The 19734-nt window shown below is 40.8% G+C and overlaps 1 protein-coding gene across 1 annotated transcript; it reads right to left on the reverse strand.

Annotated features, from left to right (window-relative positions):
- Window positions 1-431: 431 nt before the first annotated feature.
- On the reverse strand, window positions 432-19395 carry LOC126404503 (E3 ubiquitin-protein ligase TRIM39-like). The gene is made up of 8 exons (XM_050067771.1): window positions 19322-19395; window positions 15275-15774; window positions 13347-13538; window positions 13065-13160; window positions 8562-8795; window positions 7349-7496; window positions 4890-4916; window positions 432-3645 (listed from the first exon to the last, which is right to left on the reverse strand). Exons 1-8 carry the CDS (start codon window positions 19326-19328, stop codon window positions 3107-3109), a joined length of 1743 nt encoding a protein of 580 aa, XP_049923728.1. The 5' UTR covers window positions 19329-19395; the 3' UTR covers window positions 432-3106.
- Between the last annotated feature and the right edge of the window lie 339 nt (window positions 19396-19734).

The raw sequence follows: 19734 nt of genomic DNA on the forward strand, positions 1-19734 counted from the left end.
ATCCTCCTGAGTGCCAGCAGCTGCTGAACCTCCACACCTGAACCTCATCTCCAATCAAGCCACTGCGGTATAAAACCTTGGCTCAGACATCCAGACTCTGCCAGATCATTCAGTCTCCTCTGCAGTTCACCACGTCCAGCCTTTTTCTTGTCTTCTGCCTCCAGATTTGCACTGCTCTGCCTTCAGCTAATCCGCCTGCTCTGCTTCGCCATTCCCTGCCCACCTCAGCCATCATTTCATTCAAGCCTTCAGCTCCACGTCTTCAAACTATAATAAACTGCCTTTAACCATTCCCCATTTCCTGGTTGTGTCTCCTTAGCCTCTCCTGAGCCTGTTCGGGAGCTAAACTCTTCAGATATAGTAACAAGATAAAAGACAAATCCCTCACTCACAAGTTTAAAAAAAGTATTTTCAATTCAGTAGTTCTTTGTGAAAGATCTTTAACTTTATTAAACAAGTTCAGAAAGAAGGTGAAAAAACAAAAATGATACAAAAATACAGAACATAGTTTAATGGTACTGGATCAACATCAAGTCTGAAAAAATACCCATTGCAAACAATTTCAGAGTTCTTCAGTATGTACAAAAATCTCTCATTTGGTCCCCAGGCAAGCCTAAACCTCAGTGATTTTACATCTATTAAACTTCATTGCTTTAATCTGTTAGTTTCAACAAAACTTAAACAGTAAGAAAAGTGCCAGAAGTACAGCATTACTCTAATGTAACTCTCTCCTGTACACCTTTAGCTAATATTTAACAAGCAAGAAAACTTTGGTGGACGGAGTGTGAAAAATTGTCCAAATATATTACGTGTGACAACAACATTCAAGGAGCCTTTAAACCTCTGACAGGGCCTAGGGAATCTCTGTTGATCTGAAAATAGGTTGGAGGTGTGCAAAGCTTTGCAAAAACTGAGCTGAAGCAAGTGTTTTTTCAAGCAAGCAACATGACATGTAACGTGTTCGCTGATGGACGGAGCAGGTTGAGGCATCTTCATTGGGAGAACAATCTGGGCCCGGTTGCACAAAGCACCTAAGTTAAGATTTTCCGCAAGTCTTTTCCACAAGGTTTCCTTAAAATGTTACTTACTTAAGATAAATATTTCTCCTTATCTTAGTCTTTCATTTAAGGAATTGCCAAAGATTTGTTGAAAACCGTTGCACAAAGAACCTAACCAAAGTAAGGACAAAAACATAAAGTACCCTGACTCCATCTTAACTGCAACATGGTTGATGAGAAAAATTAGAAAAATTAAGGCATCCTGATAAGTGTTCCATGACTGGGAGAACCAACACATTCTCACTCAGATCTCGTCACATATCGACGTTTGGTCATGGACCTTCAACGTCCAGATAAGACATGCAAGGTTCCATGGGTGCGTTGGTTGTTGACATTCTGGGATGCCGTGTAAAGTTCTGCCTGTTTCATGCATTGTCTGTTTTCAAAATACACTTCTGTTTTCACAGGAAATTTACCGTTTACATACGGTCTCTTTCAAAATAAATGTACTAACAACTCCAAATCCAACAACTAACGCACGTGGTTAGGTTTAGGCAACAAAAACACGTGGTTAGGTTTAGGAATAGTGAACAGGGTTTGGCTTTAGAATCTGACAGGACACGATCACCACTCTCCCGGGTAAAAGTTGGTGTTTGTTGGACCCATCCCCCACCCCTCATACCCGCCCTACTTGGACTTTTCCACCTTAACTTTCGTTCTTGTCCCATCGCATTTCCCCCTGACACTGCCGAGCACCGTTAAACTATAACAGCGTCCGACCGCGTATCATGCCGATGCTGCAAGTCACTGCCTGAACGCTAGATTTCGACGACTTCAGAGTAAGACCGGGTTTGGAGAAACCGATTGAGATGCTTAATGATGAGCAATTGACTTTGCACTTTAAATTTTTACCGAAGTCAATTTATGATTGTGATCGTCTGGGTTTGGATCACTCAACTTTCCGCAGCCCCAACGGGATCTTTCCAGTCAGTTACTGACGAGGTATTTTAACTAAGCCTTAAGTGTCAAAAAGGAGCAAACTTAAGGTTCTTTGTGCAACTGGCCCCAGATGTTCCCTTGCTGGCTTTGGAACTAGTGAGGAAGAGAGAGAGCCACAGGGCAAACGTAGCCTTTATAATTCTCTCTATTCTCGAACTTGGGTACCTTTGTGATACCAGTGTCAGTACCCTTACAGTGATACCAATAACAATAGAGTACTTCATTCAATACATTTTTTCTACTTTCTACGTTCAATACCCATTATGCAAATTGAAGCATTCACTTGCATCAAATGCCACCTGACACCACAGGTGTGTAGTATCGCCATGTCTAAGAACATTTTGATGGCATCTAAGCACACTGAACTGCCAACTCGACTGCTGCACTTGACTTGTAGCTGCTGCAGTAGCAGACCAATCACATGTTGCATTAAAACAAAGAACATTTGTGATGATTTTCAGTGAGCAAAACCATACAAAAAGGATTTTTTTCTAGCTCTGGTTGCAAAAAGAACCAAATGCAGCCAGGTATTGTTTGGCTGGAGAAGTTTCGATACTACTTGGTAGTGATTTATTTTGACTGAGTACCAATACCCAGCCCTACTGTAGTCCTTCATGTTATTTTCACCAAAATATGTACATACAATTTTAAATAAAAGTCTACAGTATGGACAAACTTTTGGCTACTTTTGAGTAACCACATCTCAAATACATTTCTCTGTAATGTGTCATCAGTCAGTAAAGTACCAAACATGTTACATTTTAGTTTCCTCGGATCCAAACACACACTGATAACACAATGCTTTGATTTCATTGGGTTAGTAGCCTTTATGGTACCTGTATTGAGACTTGAGCAAATGCAATAACATGCCCATATAATGAGACAATGTTGTAGGTTTGATATGCAAAACGACTTGCTTTGTTTTTATTTTGCTGAAAGATGTTTGACGTAAAGTGCTTTGCAAACAAGTCAAACTGTTATAAATAAAATTGGATCACTGAGAAGTAAATTTCATATTTTAAGACCAAATAAAGTACAGAATCATCAATCTTTTTTTGACCTGAAGATGTTTTACCTATGCCTTGCCAGGCTTTGATTGGCTGTCAGTATCAGGTGTGTTTAACAGGGGTTATGATGAGAGGAGCAGAGTTCTTCCCCTCATGGGTGAGACAGGGGCTGAAGATTGGGTACAGACTCTCATTAAAAGTATCGACGAACGTGTAGAGATGCAGACGCGCCTTCACATCATAGAAAGAAATCTGGCCTCCTTCATAATCCAGGAAGATTCCCACTTTACAGGGCTGGGTCGGCAGCAGTAGAGGCAGACGCGACGATGCCAAAGCCTTTACCTCTGCGTTCTTCAGCCACAGGCACCAGTATCCCCCCTCTGGACTGAGCTTGATCTCACCCTTGCGGCGGGCTGAGGTGCTGGCCATGCCAAGCGTCCACGCCGTCTTGCGCCCCACGTCCACCTCCCAGTAGTGTCGCCCAGAGTGGAGACCCTCTCGGCCCAGGACGAAGAGGGCGGGACTGAAGCGTTTCTGACCCTCAGAGTGGGTGGACCTTCGCTCTTCATATCTCACCTGGCGGCCGTCATCGGACACAACCAGGTTCCTCTGGGCCGTGGCAGGATCCAAAATCACCTCACCTGGACAGGACAAAATAAAGGTATTTCAACTATCACAGTAAGGAGTTGCCCATGTCTGAACAAGTCTGCTTGATGTAACAGTGTGTAAGTTCCTTCTAAAGCTGGTTTTTGGCATAAACAAAGGACCTGAATCCCCCCAAGAACTCACCATACCTGTCAAAAAGGTTTCTGTCATAGCTCACCCTTTAATTTAAGCACTCTTTATTTGATGATTCAGACCCAAACTATTTTGTCCCAAGAAGTGTGCCACTGAATTCACCTAAAACAGAGTTGCAGTGGTAAAACCTGCGTGTAGATCCTTTTATATAAAGGTATACGATGCAGGATTGTCGAATATAGTTTGTAAACATGCTTGCCATCAAAAGTAAAAGTAAATGCCAACTCCAAATTCACTCTTGTTTGGCATTTTGCCTCGCTATATTTGCATTTTTGTCTGTGTTGTGTCTCTTGGATGCCTGCTGTTTAATGTCTGGCACCTGGTTGCTACCTTTTTATAAAGCCTGGACCTCACCTGAGTGCTGTGTTGGTACACACCCATGAACTTCCCAAACACAGAAAACAAGAGGAAAATGTGCAATACAGGAGAGTCTTAGTAGTAGGAACTGCAAAGAACTTACACTGACACTCTTTCCTGAGTGGGAATAGCTACCGACTACTAACTGGGAAATAAAAAGCACTATCCTCTTCCTGTTCTTGCTGCGCAATGGTTGATGCACTTACTTTGTGACATAAATCAGGCCTTCATTTTCAAGGGCGGTGAAAGCGAGGACTATAGGGCCATTAAAACTAATTAGTTGTATTTATTATGGATTTTGGTGGCCATATCAAAATCCTAGTGTAGCTTTGTACAGTTCGTATTTGAAAGCCACAATACCTGTAAACACCTGCATGGGTTAACAGGGCCTTAATCCATAATAATAAATCATATTTTGTGAATTTATTGAGGTTTTTATTTATTTATTTTTTTACATAAGATCAAAAAACTAAATCTGAAGAAGTACAATGTTTGTTGCTGAAGTGAACTTAACACTCTTAAAGTGCTGCATCGCCCTGCATGGAGCTCATCTGTGCTGTGGAGAAGTGGCGCCATCTTGTGGACAATTTTGAGAACTAAATATATGAAGATCATCAAAATCTTCCTCTCTTTTCTGAAATCTCATATGAAGAGTCATGACTCACTGCCACAGACAAAACATAAGAGGAAACTACTGGTCACCAAGCTGACAGTATAAAGTTTTACTCACTTGAATAGTTCTGAACCTTCCGGAGCTCTGAGGGAGAGAGAGAGAGCAAAGAGAGAGACAGAGAACCAAGTCAGCAAGTCGTTCAGCTGAAGAGTCAAAGTCAAAGCAGATGGCACGTGTGGGTGGTAAACATGTCGATCTAATCCAGAACTGTAAATGCTCAAGACATGTGCTGCTGTCAGTCAGCTCTCTACTGAGTCCAAGTGGGTGAACTCTGGCATCAACACTACATCCATCTGTCCGACCATCTTGTATGTGTGAACGTGTGAGTGCTGTGGAGAGGTGCTGGCGAAATGATGAGTCACTATTCTATTTCAAAGTGCTCGTACAGTGACCTACATATCCCTGTGCTGAGTTTTGCACAGGAAGTGCTGTTGCTATTAGACAAGGAGGGATGCCTTTTACTGTAAACAAAATCTGAACAAATAATCCAGTAGCACTGCATGTTGGGTAGGATTATTTTCAGTTGATAGGGATGGACACCAACAGCACCGATAAATTATTGGAATATAGTTTAGTTTCCTGCAGTACTTACACTAGTACATACTGTATATCAGTGGTTCCCAACTGGTGGGTCGTAGGTCTATTCTAAATGGACCACAAGTGACTCTCAAATGTGTCAAGTTTGTTAAAAACACACTTTATTCTGAAGTACAGTGAATTTCCAGCACAGAGCCTCTACTTTGAAGTGCTGTTTCCTGCTGTAGAGTGAGTGACTAATGGACAGCTACTTGACAGAGACGGCAAACCAGCTCTACAACATGGCCAAACCTAAGTTTGTGTTGAATATATTAAACTGGACCTAAGACGAATTACTAAGGAGAAATCTGGACCCATTGACCAGACCAGTTGGGAACCACTGATGTATATCATTATGAGCATTTGGCTGACTTTTATTTTTCTAATCATCTCTGATCTATGCACTTTGCACAGCTTAGCATATAGACTGATGCAGGGATGGTTTTCTGTAGGCCGATGTGGAAGTTAGCATCACCCTGGTTCCTCCGTCAAAAAGCCTATGGGATTTTACAGTTGAATTTGGCTTCTTGCAGAAAATACACTCTGCGGCAAACAAATGTTTATAACAGGCCTACTTATTTGTTCTGTTCACAAATGAACACAACTGTCATAATATTAGTATCGTAAATGCAATTGCTAGAAGTAAATAGCTTACATTAGGCAGTAAACAAACTACACTTTGGTCGCATGACTTAACGTCACCACCACAACGAGGCTTCAAAGCAGTGTTCGGCATTATAATGCTCTTCAGTCTCATTAGCTACTTGCTAGCAACCGCATTTTGTATGACACATAACTGATGTATTTTATATTGTAGAACAAAACCTGAACGTCTCTTTAGCTTGTGTTACCACAGACCTTATTTCAGGCATCTCACCAAAAACCCACTTTGAAATGAGGGAACCGTGACTAAAGTGTGAACTAATTTCCAAGTTTTAGGACTCATTCCTGCAGCAATCTATTGTATCTGAAGTGGACTGAGAGAACACTAGACTTCAAGTTCAGGTTTATGTAGCTAACGTTAGCTAGAGCCTCTAATCACAAACCAGCTCAGGGGGACCGGACAGCCCCGACTCCCTGCTAAAGCAGCAAACTTTCTGTCTCTGCCATTACACAGCTGTGACCAGCTCTGGGGGGTTTGCGCTTCAAGCCACCACAGCTGCCGAATGGAGGTCCATCTCTGAGCTGCTGCCCGCTCCCCTCCCAGCAAAGCAGTCCACACCAGCTAAGAGTGAGCTGGACGGACCCAGTCTCACTCCGAAGTTGTTAAAATCCAACGCTTGGGCAGTGACTTGTGACGTCAGAAACCAACAAATATAGGCGTCATCATAGTTTAACGGCACCTGGCAGCATCAGGGGGAAACGCGGCAGGACAGTGACGAAAGTTGGCTAGGGATGGCCAAATGAGGCCTCATGAACCACTGTCTTTATTTTTGGAAGCCACTAGATGGCTGTCTGTTTAACAAAGGTTTGAAAGCACACTGCATTGCCAGTCCTTCAGCCTTTATCTTTAAACTAAGACCGCCATCTGGTGGGGTCAGAAAATAAAGAAAGTGGTTCATGAGGCTTCATTTGGCCATCACTAGTGTTTGCGTCCCGTAAGATTTTAAAGCTAAACCCTGTTTTTTCCCCCTAAATCTAACCATGTGTGTTTGTTGCCTAAATCTAACCACGTGTTTTTGTTGCCTAAATCTAACCATGTGTTTTTGTTGCCTAAATCTAACCATGTGTTTTTGTTGCCTAAACCTAACCACGTGTGTTTGTTGTTGAAGGAAAAAAACATCAATTTGCAGTACTGTACCGACGTAGTGCATTTATTTTAACTGCCCATAGTAATCATGTTACAAATAAATTCCTATTTATTAACTTGTTTTAGTTTGTGACACATCTGTCAAAAAACCCCTTTGTTTTATCATAACAGTGAGAACTCCTGCCCTCACCTTTCCCGTACAGCCTCTTGAGCTCCTCCTGGAACTTGTCTATGAGGCTGCTGACGGAGGAGCGGATGGTTCCCAGGTAGAGGTCAGTGTTGATGCTGACCGCCGACCAATCGGTGGGCTCGGGCGGGGGCGGGAGCGTCGCCAGGCTCTGCAGGAAACGGAGGAGAAAGGTTATGCAAGATAGAGTGAAATTAAAATTGAATGACCCCTCAGGGGAAATAAAGTCTTTGCAGTGAAAAGAACAAACTAAATATGATTTCCACAACTGTATGCAATGAGAAATCTTGACAGTGAGCAGATTTATCTCTATAAATAATTGAAGAAGCAATTTTTGTATCAGAGGAGTTGCAGATACAGAACAGTGAATGTATTTGTCCTCAGACTTTGTTCTTGCAAACAACTGTGTTTGGGTGTGTGCGGTTATAGCTATGCCTTCGCTTCCTCTCAACTATGTGCAAAAATTCTGACTTCAAAGATGTTTTCATGAGAGAAAAATCAACATTTTATCAACATAAACAGTCCAGGGTAAACGCACAAGGGGGTACTTCCATAACAGCTGGCTCTGTTCGTAGCTGCTTTTGATGTTGTGTTATAAATCTCTTAGCAACCAGAGCTGGAGGTCTGCTGGATAATTGGCTGTGTGGATATTATTTGGATGATTGCTGACAATAAAACAGAGATATTTCAAAGTATATTTATATAGTTGCAGCCTGGTTGATAACATTAATATTAACAGTATAATGTCTGTTTAGGTGGATGTCTTTCACATTTCTATTACTGTAAATGGAACATCAGCATGTGTTTGGCATTTTAACTAATTAGCTCCCTTGCTGTGTCCTAAATGCATATTAAGTGTGTTCTGTGTATGTAGGCTACACACCGGAAAACTGACTAATGAAGTCATAAATAATATGCCAGCATTCATTTTTAAAATTGCATTTGGAGTGTTGTCTTGATTTCAAATATTGATTGTCAATAGAACTGGAACAGAAATGGAAGAGCTCCGCCAACAGCCAGAGAAAAGTGGGGCATTAATAGAGGGTGGTGTAAATGTTGCTCCAGTAACAGCTGGCAAACATAGAGAGATTTATTTTGAAATTTGAAAAGCAGATTTCATCATTTCCTGTTGTAACCTGAGCATAAAAACATATGGGATCCTGTATCTGGACCTCCAACATGGCTGCCACAGGGTGTGTCTGTCTATCTGCTCTACCTGCAGGAAGACCACTTTGTCCTGGGTCTGTGCGCAGGCGTCCAGCTCGTTGCTCCTCCTCCTCAGCTGGCTGAGCTCGTTCTCCAAAGTGCGGGCCATTTCCTGAGCGTGACGCTCAGCCTCACGTTGCCTCGTGGCGATCAGCTCCACCAGCTCCGCCTGACTCTGCTCTACCATGCGCTGCAGCTCCGCGTACACCTGCCAGCTCTCCTCCAGCTCCTTCTGAGAGCTGGCCTGTAGAGGAGAGGACATGAGGTAAGGGGGAATGTGACATTTCAGTTAAGATCAGAGGGAGTCCACATAAATCAAATCTTCCCTGAGAACAAAGTATCAAAGTGTGTGAAACAACCCTCTGTGGCTCTGAAGGAGCTCTCCAAAGAAATAACCCTGATGATGTCACAGTAAAGTAGGTGTTGTGTGGTGACCCATCATTGTTTCTCCAGCTGCTTTTTGGCCACCAAATGTGGGTGTTGTGTGTTGACCAGCCGCTGTTTTTCCAGCTGCTTTTAGGCACTAAACATGGGTATTTGGTAGCGACTCATCACTGTTTTTCCAGTGGATTTTTGGGCACCAGCTGTGGGTGTTTGGTAGTGACCCATCAATTTTTATCAGCATGTTTTTGGGAAGCAAATGTGGGTGTTCTTTTGTGACCCGCGCTGTTTTTCATGTGTTTTTTTAGGCATCAATTATGGGTGTTTTGTAGCAACCAATTACTTTATTTCTGGCTGCTTTTTAGGCACTAAATGTGTGTGTTTGGTAGCGACCCATCACTGTTTTTCCAGCAGCTTTTTGGCCACCAAATGTGGGTGTTCTGTGGTGACCCATCACTGTTTTTCCAGCTGCTTTTTGGCCGCCAAATGTAGGTGTTCTGTGGTGACCCATCACTGTTTTTCCAGCTGCTTTTTGGCCGCCAAATGTGGGTGTTCTGTGGTGACCCGCAGCTGTTTTTCCAGCTGCTTTTTAGACACTAAACATGGGTGTTTAATAGTGACCCATCACTGTTTTTCCAGCAGCTTTTTGGCCACCAAATGTAGGTGTTCTGTGGTGACCTACTGCTGTTTTTCCAACTGCTTTTTAGGCACTAAACATGGGTGTTTGGTAGCAACCCATCACTTTTTTCCAGCGGATTTGGGGGAACCAAGCATGGGCTTTTTTGGCAACCCATCATTGTCTTTCCAGTGGTTTCTGGCCAACAAATGTGAGTGTTCCGTGGTGACCCATCACTGTTTTTCATGTGGCATCAAATGTGGGTGTTTTGTAGAGTCCTATCACATTTCTTTCATCAGGGATAGTGCCACATAAAATGTTTGTTTTGTGCCTAGAACTAACCACTTGTTACCACAGCACTGAAACATAAAGTTTCAGTGTGTCCACACATTAATATGTGAATCTCCTGCTTCATCTGTTTTATTTTTAATTTCATATCATCTTGTTTTTATCTGCTACATTATGTAAATTTGTGTCTTTTAATATCACCTCATGTCTCTTTTATCTCTTGTCTAAATTATTTTTTTGTGTTATGTATAAACTGCCTTGTTGTTGAGGGTGTGGTACAAATTTGCCTTGCCTTAAACTGTCTGTTGTCTACATTGTTTCTGTATCCTTAACTGGGTTAGGCCTAAAATAAAAAAACATTAAGAGCAATTAGAGTCCAACCAATTAACCTGTGAAAGGCTAGTTTCAAAAGTTAATGCTCACCTGTCCAACTGGACAAACAGGTCACGAGCAAAGGAAACTACCAAGCTTTTTAACTCAAACTTATCCTGAATAGGTTTCAATATTATTCTCCGATCTCCAGTTATGTTTGTACTCACCAACAAATGAGCAACATTATGCTTTTAGAGAGGATGTCATTCATTTATTAATATGAGGTTTATGTCGGGTTTAACTTGGGTTTGTGATTGCGTCATTGTCTTTATTTGCATGTCTATCAGTGGCATCAGTCGAGCCCTTACATACAACACTATGCACATGAGCAGTCATGTGTTTGCAGTACACACACACACACACAGATTTGAATATCCTGATATTCAAGCCTCTGGTAACTGAATCCTCACTGTAGTCGTAAAAGTAGATAAAAATGTCGTCAAGCAGGAAACCAAAACAACCAAAACCTCGATAGCACTGCAGTCATTTTACAGCTAATGTTAGGATCCTTTAATTTAAATGAACAAAAGCAGTGTAATCCCTCATGTTTTCACACCCTATCCTTGGGTTTACTGTAATGAGGCTGAACGTAAAAACAGGGTGTGGGAAACTAAAGGTAAATGTGAACCCTGGCCGCACCGGTTGGGCAGCCTCAGGCATGGAGACAGACAAACAAACTGCAGTCACCAGCTCACCACAGAACACGACAGGTATTCAAAAGACGTGTCTAACGTGTAAGCGTGTCACGGATTTTCCAACAAAGCAAAATCTTCAGCAAGGTGGGCGATGTGTGATCCCATCAACAGCTGTGTGTCCTGCCAAAGTGCCCTTGAGCCACAGCCTGATAATGTTTTGTATCCTTGCCCGGATCAGAGTGCTGCTTGAAGTGCAAATAAAGCCTAACAGCGCTACATGAGAGGAGACTGGGCAAATATTTAACATGCAGTACTGAGGGGAAGTACAACAGCAGTGCTGCCTGATCATCACAGACTTCAAAACACATGGCGTGCATGTTTTAAATGGTACAAAGCAAGTACTTATACTAGCCAGACAGTGTCATCCAGGTCTGATAAGTTGTTGTCATAACACATTTATTACATAAAAAAAAAAAAACAACGTAAAATTTGATGCTAGTTTTAGCTTTTTCAAATTGAATTCGTCAAAACAACTTGATCTAAAGGTGCTAGTTACTAAGAAAGAGATCAATTGTCTTTTAATGCCTTGAGGGGAAAAAACTGTCACCCAGTTGTTGATAGCCTGCCTATTGTGGCTGTTATTGTGCATCATAATACCACCAGGTCCTGGTCCTCTACCTTTAAATGTCAATACAAGGCTCTCAATTTACTGTCTTTAAATGCCACATGCCAGCGTGGTCCCTGTGTTCCCCTGTGGTTCCCTCAGTCTCTGCACAAACATTTTAAAGGCTCCCATTCACTTGGATAGTTTATATAGAGTTAGAGCAGTGTAAGTTTTGGCATTGAAAAAAGAAACATTGGCACTAAATAAACGTCCCATTGAAAAATAAAAAACATGCATAAAAATGTGTTTTCAATTTAATTATATATTATACAATATGTTTTTTTGTTTGTTTGTTTTTACGTCATGTCACTGTTTTTTTTTTTCAGGGTGTTTTTTTAACATTGACATTTATTCACTTTTTTCTGTTATAACTTTGTTACTTTTTGTGTGGATGAAGAAAAGATTAATTTTTTTCAATGCCTTTCTTTCTTTTCTCAGTGTCAATGTTTTCTTTTTCAAAACCAAATTTTATTTTCAATGCCAAAACCTACTGTCACTTTTCTAGCTCCATCAATTCACAGTTGCACATTAGATTCACATTTTTTTTTTTTAGGATTTATCAAAATAAGCCTGAAATGAAATAAAATAACTTTCCTCTTGCTTCTGATTTTTTTTTAAATTTTATTTGTATTTATTTTATTTTAAATTTTTTTAATGAAAGCTTTTTTCATTCTTTTTCTTAGTTTTAATTGTATGTCACTTTTTTGTGTGGAAGAAAATACATCACAGAAATACCAATAAAAAAACTATGCAAAAAAATATAAAAATAAAATGACAATATTTTTAAACGCCTTTTTTTTGTGGATTTTTTTCAGTGTCAATGGTTCCTTTTTAGAGGCCAAATTAAATTTTCAGTGTTCTAGCTCCATGAATTCACAGTTACACTTTAACTCTACAATATTTCTTTTAGCATTTTTCAAAACAATCCTGAAATTAAGTTAAATTAAGTTCATGTTACTTTATAATTTTTTTCTTTTGTTGTATGTTTTTTTTTATGCAAAACAACATTATGTATGTCAAGAGGGTTTTCCTGTAAAAAAAAAAAAGAAAAAAAATAGTGTTTTTAATTTTGAATCCTGTTTTTTTTCCCCTTGAAATTATATATGTGAATTTGTTAAAACGGGAGCTAGTGTACTGGCATCTTCAAACTAGCACTTACTCCCACTGGTTTCATGTTTTGAAGAGCTGAAAATTGACACCCAAACTCTCAAACACACTATGTTTTGTCACCCAAGGCTCTAAATACACAAGGACTCACAGGTGAGGTCTTGTTTCCTAAATACTGTCTGTCGTCAGCCCTGTCAGAAAATGTTGGCATGCCACGAATATGTTGCGTTTACCTTGTACATTCCATGTGTACCATATCAACGTTCATAAGGTGTATATAAGGTGACATAATAGATAAGCTGACTTTGACATAAGGACATGGAGGGGATGGTGGATGCCGTGACATCTAGGTGTGATATCTGCCAAGCTGCTGTGTTTCCAGTGTAAACCCAACCACATGTTAACCACAGCACTGTTGAAACCTATTGTATCAGCCCTCAGATGACTCACCTTGATGACCTTGATGGATTGTTTGATCTCGTCCAGTTTCTTGGTTCTTTCCTTGATCAAATGTTTCAGCTCCGACTTCTTCTTACTCAGATTACTCTGTCAGAAGACGATAAAAAAGGATTGAAGCATACTGGAATCAACATCAACACAGCTTTATATCATGAGAATCACATTACATTGAAACCCTCAGCGAGGCGTTAATCAGGTGCCTTAGAGGCAGGATATAGAATCTGAACCCATTCACAAACAGTTTAAAACTAGACCTCTCTAGCCACCACTCACCATCCTCTTCTTCCACTCGTGGTCAATGGAGACGATGTCGTGGGACTTGTGCGTGGCCTCGGCGCAGGCCGTGCAGATGCAGGTGTGGTCCGTGCGGCAGTAGACATCCAGAAGACGTTCGTGTTTCTTACAGATCTTGTCCTCCAGGTAGAAAGTGGGTTCAATCAGACGATGAGACATCAGAGACTTCACCTGGGAGATACAGCGACAAGGAAGAGTCATGAATTTGAATGGGCAGTTGTAGACATAAAAAACTCAGGGCTGTGGTTTGGTTGATTAGTCTCTGAACAAGACTCTTAGCCCAGAGTACAGTCTATGAATCGGCTGATAGTAATCTAAATTCTGATATGACTGTAGTTAATATTTAATGTTTGAATGAAAACATAAAATTCCAACAGGTCTGACTCCATGACTACATATTAAAAAGGCTTTAACTTGCGGCGTAACCTTTACTCCACAGCTCAGGCTGCTCTCATGCACTGTTCATATGAATACCTACGAAAGCTAATGCACCAGAACTCTTATATTATCAGGGAGGCACAAATCACGTAACCGGTGCGCTGACAGTAGTAAGAAATGAAGTAGTATAAAATCAAAAAGTCCACATAAGGTGGTGGGTTGGGGTGGTGGATCGGTCAAACACACACAGGACTTTCCCCCAGCAGACTCGTGTTCAGGATTATGTATCTCTTTCCCTAAACCTAAACCACGTAATTGTACTTGCCTAAATGTAAATTACGTATCTCTGTATTAAGTACGTAACTTTACATTAAGTACGTAATGTGAGGATGGCCAAACAAGTTTATTTTCCTAAAGCTAACCCATGTAACTTTGTTAACAATGTAACTTAACATTTAATGTGTAACTTTACTTTAAGTACATACCATGACAACACCAAACCATGTTTCTTTTCCTAAACGTGACCTACATCAATTAACATTAAGTTCATAAAATGACAATGCCCAACCATGTTTATTTCCCTAAAGCTAATCTACATAACTTTACGAAGTGTGCGTAATGTGAGGATGGCCAACTACATTTACTTTTCCTAACCAAAACTACCTAGCCTATGTAACATTGTTAACAACGTTACTTTACATTTAGCACGTAACTTTATGTTAAGTACGTAGCCCAACCATGTTTCTTTTCCTAAACTTAATCTACATAACTTTACGTTAAGTATGTGATGTGAGGATGGCCAAACATGTTTGTTTTCCTTAACCAAACCTGCGTAACTTTATTTTCTTAATCCTAACCTATGTAACTTTTTTAACAACTTAACTTTAAGTACGTAATGTGAGGATGGCCATCTATATTTATTTTCCTTAACCAAACCTAAGTAACTTTATTTTTCTAAACCTAACCTATGTAACATTGTTAACAACATACTTTTACATTCACTACGTAACTTAACGTTAATTATATACCATGAGGATACCCAACTATGTTTCTTTTCCCAAAGCTTACCTACGTAACTTAACGTTAAGTACCTAGCATGACGACGGCAATTCGTTAAATATCACACAAACAGTTGTACGAGGATACACTGCAGTATAGGAAAATCACTGTAAACTCATGTAGTGCAGAAAAAGATTTATAAATTCCACAAAAAAGTGTACTTAAAATTGTAGTTTAAGATCAAGTCAAATGACACCATAAAATGCAGAAATTCTTATTATTATTGTTCCAATATATCAATTTACAATGCGTGATATATGATGTAACATCAGTAAAGGTGTCTCACAAGCAGATGTAAATACAGAACATGATGTTGTCAAAGAGCGCGGAAAAGTAAATTAATAAAGTGATTACGAAGAAAAATCTTGCAAAATAAGAAGTAAGTAATAATAAGACAAATGGAAGTGAAAGAGGTGTTGTCAAGGAGACAGAAAACAGATACTTATGATGCAATAATTCTAAAAACTGACCTTTTTGTGATGTCGGAGGTGAACCTCACAGAACGATCCAAGACAGTTCACACAGGACTTGAGCGCCTTCACCTTCCTCCCAATGCAGGCATCACAGGGAACCTCCCCCGCCCGGGCGAACTCCCCGTTGTCAGACCCTGTGGAGCCCCCGTGGCTCATATCTGAGCTCAGGTTCAGAGTGGATCCCTTTGAGTTTCCCCCAGTGCCCACGGCCCCTCCAGCGCCCACGGCCCCTCCAGCTCCCCCGGCCAGCATCAGCCCCTGGAACTGGGAGGAGATTTCAGCCAAGACCCTGTTGACGCTCATCTCGGGTTTTTTGGAGTAGCTCTTCTTGCACATGGGGCAGAGGAACTTCTTGCTGTGGTTCCAGTAGCCCTGCAGGCAGGCCTTGCAGAAGCTGTGGCCGCAGGGAGTGGAGACGGGCTCCACGAACACCTCCAGACAGATGGAGCAGCTGAACTGGTCCTCGGAGAGGCCATTGCCTCCCGGAGAGCTCATGCCTGGAAGGAAATGGGAGAGACAGAGAAACATGACATACTTTAGGTTAGATGCACAGAGCTTAAGTTAAATTGGCAGACAGACAAAACATTCTATATCTAAAAGTACTGCTGGACTTGTTTGACCTCCAACACATCTCACCACCCACCCAAGAGGGTCATTCACACCTCTCTGTCCTATGCAAGTCACTGACGACACAGCAGTTATGTCAGAGTCATGAGACATTAATTATCTGAGGTGTGAATTGCTATGAAACTGCCTGAGACAGGATTTCAGGACAGAAGTTTAGCTGTTGAACTTGCAGATTAAAAAAAATAGGATTTATTATTTGACTAAAAACAAGGCTGTACGTTCAAGGGTAAGTCTCAATCCGACATCGGGGGAGACACATATTGTTCCATCAGACAAATTAGAGCATCAAACACTTAATTTCCTGCATTGTGATGAATTTTGATGCATCAGTTGATGGTGTGAATGTCATCAGTGTTGTCAAAATGCATGGATGGATTACTGAACAGGCCTACAAGGCACAGGCCCAGGGGCCTAAAGTGTCAGGGGCCCCCTAACCTTCACCTGCAAAATGTCACTTGAAGAGACAAGTACTGACAAGGAGGCGACTCAAGGTGACCACAAAGAAACAACTACTATGAGACACAAAACAACTACAGACAGAAATTGCTCAGGACGATAAAAAAAAGGCGCAAAAAGGAAAAAAAAAGACAAAGAGGCTGAAAATGACTAAAAAAGGGGTTTAAAATGACTATTGAGAGATGCAAAACAACTACAAAGAGAAACAAATTGCCTACACAGAGACCCAAAACGACTAAAAAGAACCTCAAAATGACACATAGGGACCCCAAATTACTCCAGAAATACTCAAAATGACCACAAAGAGATGCAAAGTAACTAAGGAGACATAAATTGACTGCAAAATGATTGGAGAGAGACTCACAGTGACTATGAAGAATCCCGAAAATTACCATAAGGAGACAGAAATTGATTACAAAGAAACTTAAATTGACTACAAAGATGCACAACATTACTACAGGGGGGCTCGAAATGACAACATAGGACAAAGAGCCTCTACGCTACAACATAGAGACCCAAATTACTGACCACAAAGACACACAAAATTACAATCAAGAAACTCAAAATGACTACAAAGAGATGCAAAGCAACTACAATGATTTAAAATGTCTACAAAAGACACTAGATGACCACAAAGATACACAACTCACACTCACTGCTTTAACTTGAACTGACTTGTTGCAACATTTCTATGAGGCACGGTGCACTTTTCATTTTACCTCAGGCTTTTAAAACATATTTCTTTGTTTCTGCTGTGATGGAAAGTTCTGGTATTTAACCATATTTAACCGATAATGTGTTCTGCATGTGTTATATACCCATGTTCTAAGGTTACTTGTTTTGATGAAACTGAACTTCTCACCTAATGATATGTGTTGCTCATTTAACCCCTACTGTGATAGCAGTGTGACATACAGCAGGGGCCTAATGGAAGCAGGTTAAAGGTTACGAGTAGTGATGGCCAAATGAAGCCTCATGAACCACCTTCTTTATTTTCTGACCCCACCAGATGGCACTCTCGCTTTAAAGATAAAGGCTGAAGGACTGGCAATGAAGTGTGCTATCAAACCTTTGTTGAACAGACAGCACCATCTGGTGGCTTCAGAAAATAAAGACATTGGTTCATAAGGCTTCATTTGGCCATCACTAGTTACGAGCCAGGGAGGCTCCCACATCAAGTGTCCTTGTGAGCATCAAGAGATGTTGTGTCTTAGGGATGCTTACTGCAGAACCACCTGCGTGCTATATTTTGACTATTGACATGCATGTGTTTTGGGAACTATAAAGATAGCATGGCTGAAGAACATCTAGGCACTCACTCACTGACTGACCGTTCACGCGGTTGTATGTGTGTGACTCCATTCAGGAATGCTTACTAAAACTCAAGAAAGACAGCCGCCGTGTGAAGACTTTTTCTTTAAACTGCTTATTAAATAGACCGAAGTTGTTTTGCCACCACACTGCTTTTTTATTTATTTTTCTTAATATCTAACTTTAATTCTAATCTTATTACTGCCTTGTGTGAAGGGAGACTGGCAAATAAGAATTTCATTGTACGGTGCAAACTGCTGAGTTCTCGCCTGTGCATTTAACAATAAACTCCTTGAATCTTGACTACAAAGCAGGGGCGTAAATACAGACAGCGCAGGCGGCGTGGATGCGCTGGGGCCTGACTGCTGCCTGGAAATACGCCCATGTTAGAAAAAGGACTCATATTAAATCAAAAATGGTGCGATTTTCTATGTATGCCCTCAAAAAGGCAAACCCATCTCCATCATGGTTTTCTGCTCTTGTAAAATAATATCAATCTATAACAAATTATATGTTTATTCTACATAAACTAAAAAAGAAATCTAGAATTTAACGATAAAAACTATTTAGTTGAACTAATAATTTTTCTCAAGACTGACACGCCGGGTTCATCTGCAAGTGGGTATAACATAAAGCGGCAGTAAGACTCACTGTTAGTAAAATATATACACGCCTAAAACTCTGTGTGTGTGCGCACTCCATAATAACTAGTAGCTAGGGCACATTAGGGACCATCATAATAGCATGCACTGGGGCCCATTGTAACTACCTTACGCCACAGAGAGATGTGTAACCACTGCAAAGAGACTAAACAGCCAATAAATCTGTGTGTCTTGCTTCTGTGAAGGAGAGGTGGTGGGGCCCTCTGCTAGGTGCCCAGGGGCCCATTATCTCATGATCCACCCAGGCCTACTGTATGTGAACTATATGTTGTTTTCTATGCACACAATCTGGCACTGACAAACCTCTTCTCATGTCAGGGAGATATGAGCTGCAGATATGTTAGTCTCAGACTACAGGGTCAAAGGTCAGTGTCTGCCGTCGGCCTGTATTGTTCCTCTGGCGATTGAGCTAGGTCATAAGAAGAAAAGATGTTCGGCAGCAGTGAACACAAAGTCTTTTCACACAAGCAGGAAGTGGATTAAAGAGCGTCACAGGCAGGTGAGGAACTATCTGAGGAATGCAGAAAGTCAGGACCTTCAGCAGCGGCTGCAGGTTTAAAAGAAAACACCAACTCCCACTGGAAATTCAACCAGAGTTGATTCAACTAGAGTTTACATAAAATTGGATTTATTTAAGTTTTACAGTGATGTAGCTTATTCTTTTTTATATTATGTAACAGCATATAAGATGAGATTTAAACATCAGCCGGTGTAGCATCATTTCAGGACATGGAGCCAGCTAAAATAACATTATTATTTCCATTCTAGTCGAACAAAAACATGCGCTCAGCTTTAATTTTTATTAATATATGCCACTGAAAAGGTGCTTCATTGTAAAGAAGTATGTCAAACTTCAGTCTGTTTGTTACCTCTGCTGGACATAACAACCCTACTGAGCTGTACTTAACACAAGATTCCAAAAACAGTCCAAAGAAGAGGCGATCTCTAATAAAAACATATATACATATATATATAAAGTAGAACTTACTCTGCATGTTTTCCTGTGACGTGGAGCAGTGCAGTCCTTCACTTCATGTACTTTGCTATGAGTCACACACCGACAGGTGCTGCACTCTTCCTGAAACTTGCAGTGGCCCTCCCACTCTCGGTGCGACACACCCAAATGTCCACACATGCCCTCCCTTTGTTATCACACACTCTGATTTCTATGGCTCTGCACTGAGGATATGCAAAACCCTGAAGCAAAGGACATGCTGTGTGTTTTTCTTCCATTTGAATAAGACTGAGGAGGCTCTTGTAGAGGTAGGAAAGCAGTTGTGGACGAGATAAAAAAAGTTCTCCATAGTTTTTTGTAGTTTCTGTCATTACATAATCTTAAGTTCTTGCTCTCCAGATGGTCGCAGAGACACGTGTCTGTGATCATTAACTCTGATTGTGAGA

This window comes from Epinephelus moara, chromosome 17 (genome assembly GCF_006386435.1).
Source record: "Epinephelus moara isolate mb chromosome 17, YSFRI_EMoa_1.0, whole genome shotgun sequence".
Lineage (NCBI taxonomy): Eukaryota > Metazoa > Chordata > Actinopteri > Perciformes > Serranidae > Epinephelus > Epinephelus moara.

Bases quoted from the DNA above. Each gene is read 5' to 3' on its own strand.
- LOC126404503 (XM_050067771.1), bottom strand. The intron at 8,796-13,064 runs GTGAGTCATCTG...TCTCCTCTACAG, and splicing joins AATCCATCAAGGTCATCAAG to GCCAGCTCTCAGAAGGAGCT. The intron at 4,917-7,348 runs GTGAGGGCAGGA...TCTCTCCCTCAG, and splicing joins CAAGAGGCTGTACGGGAAAG to AGCTCCGGAAGGTTCAGAAC.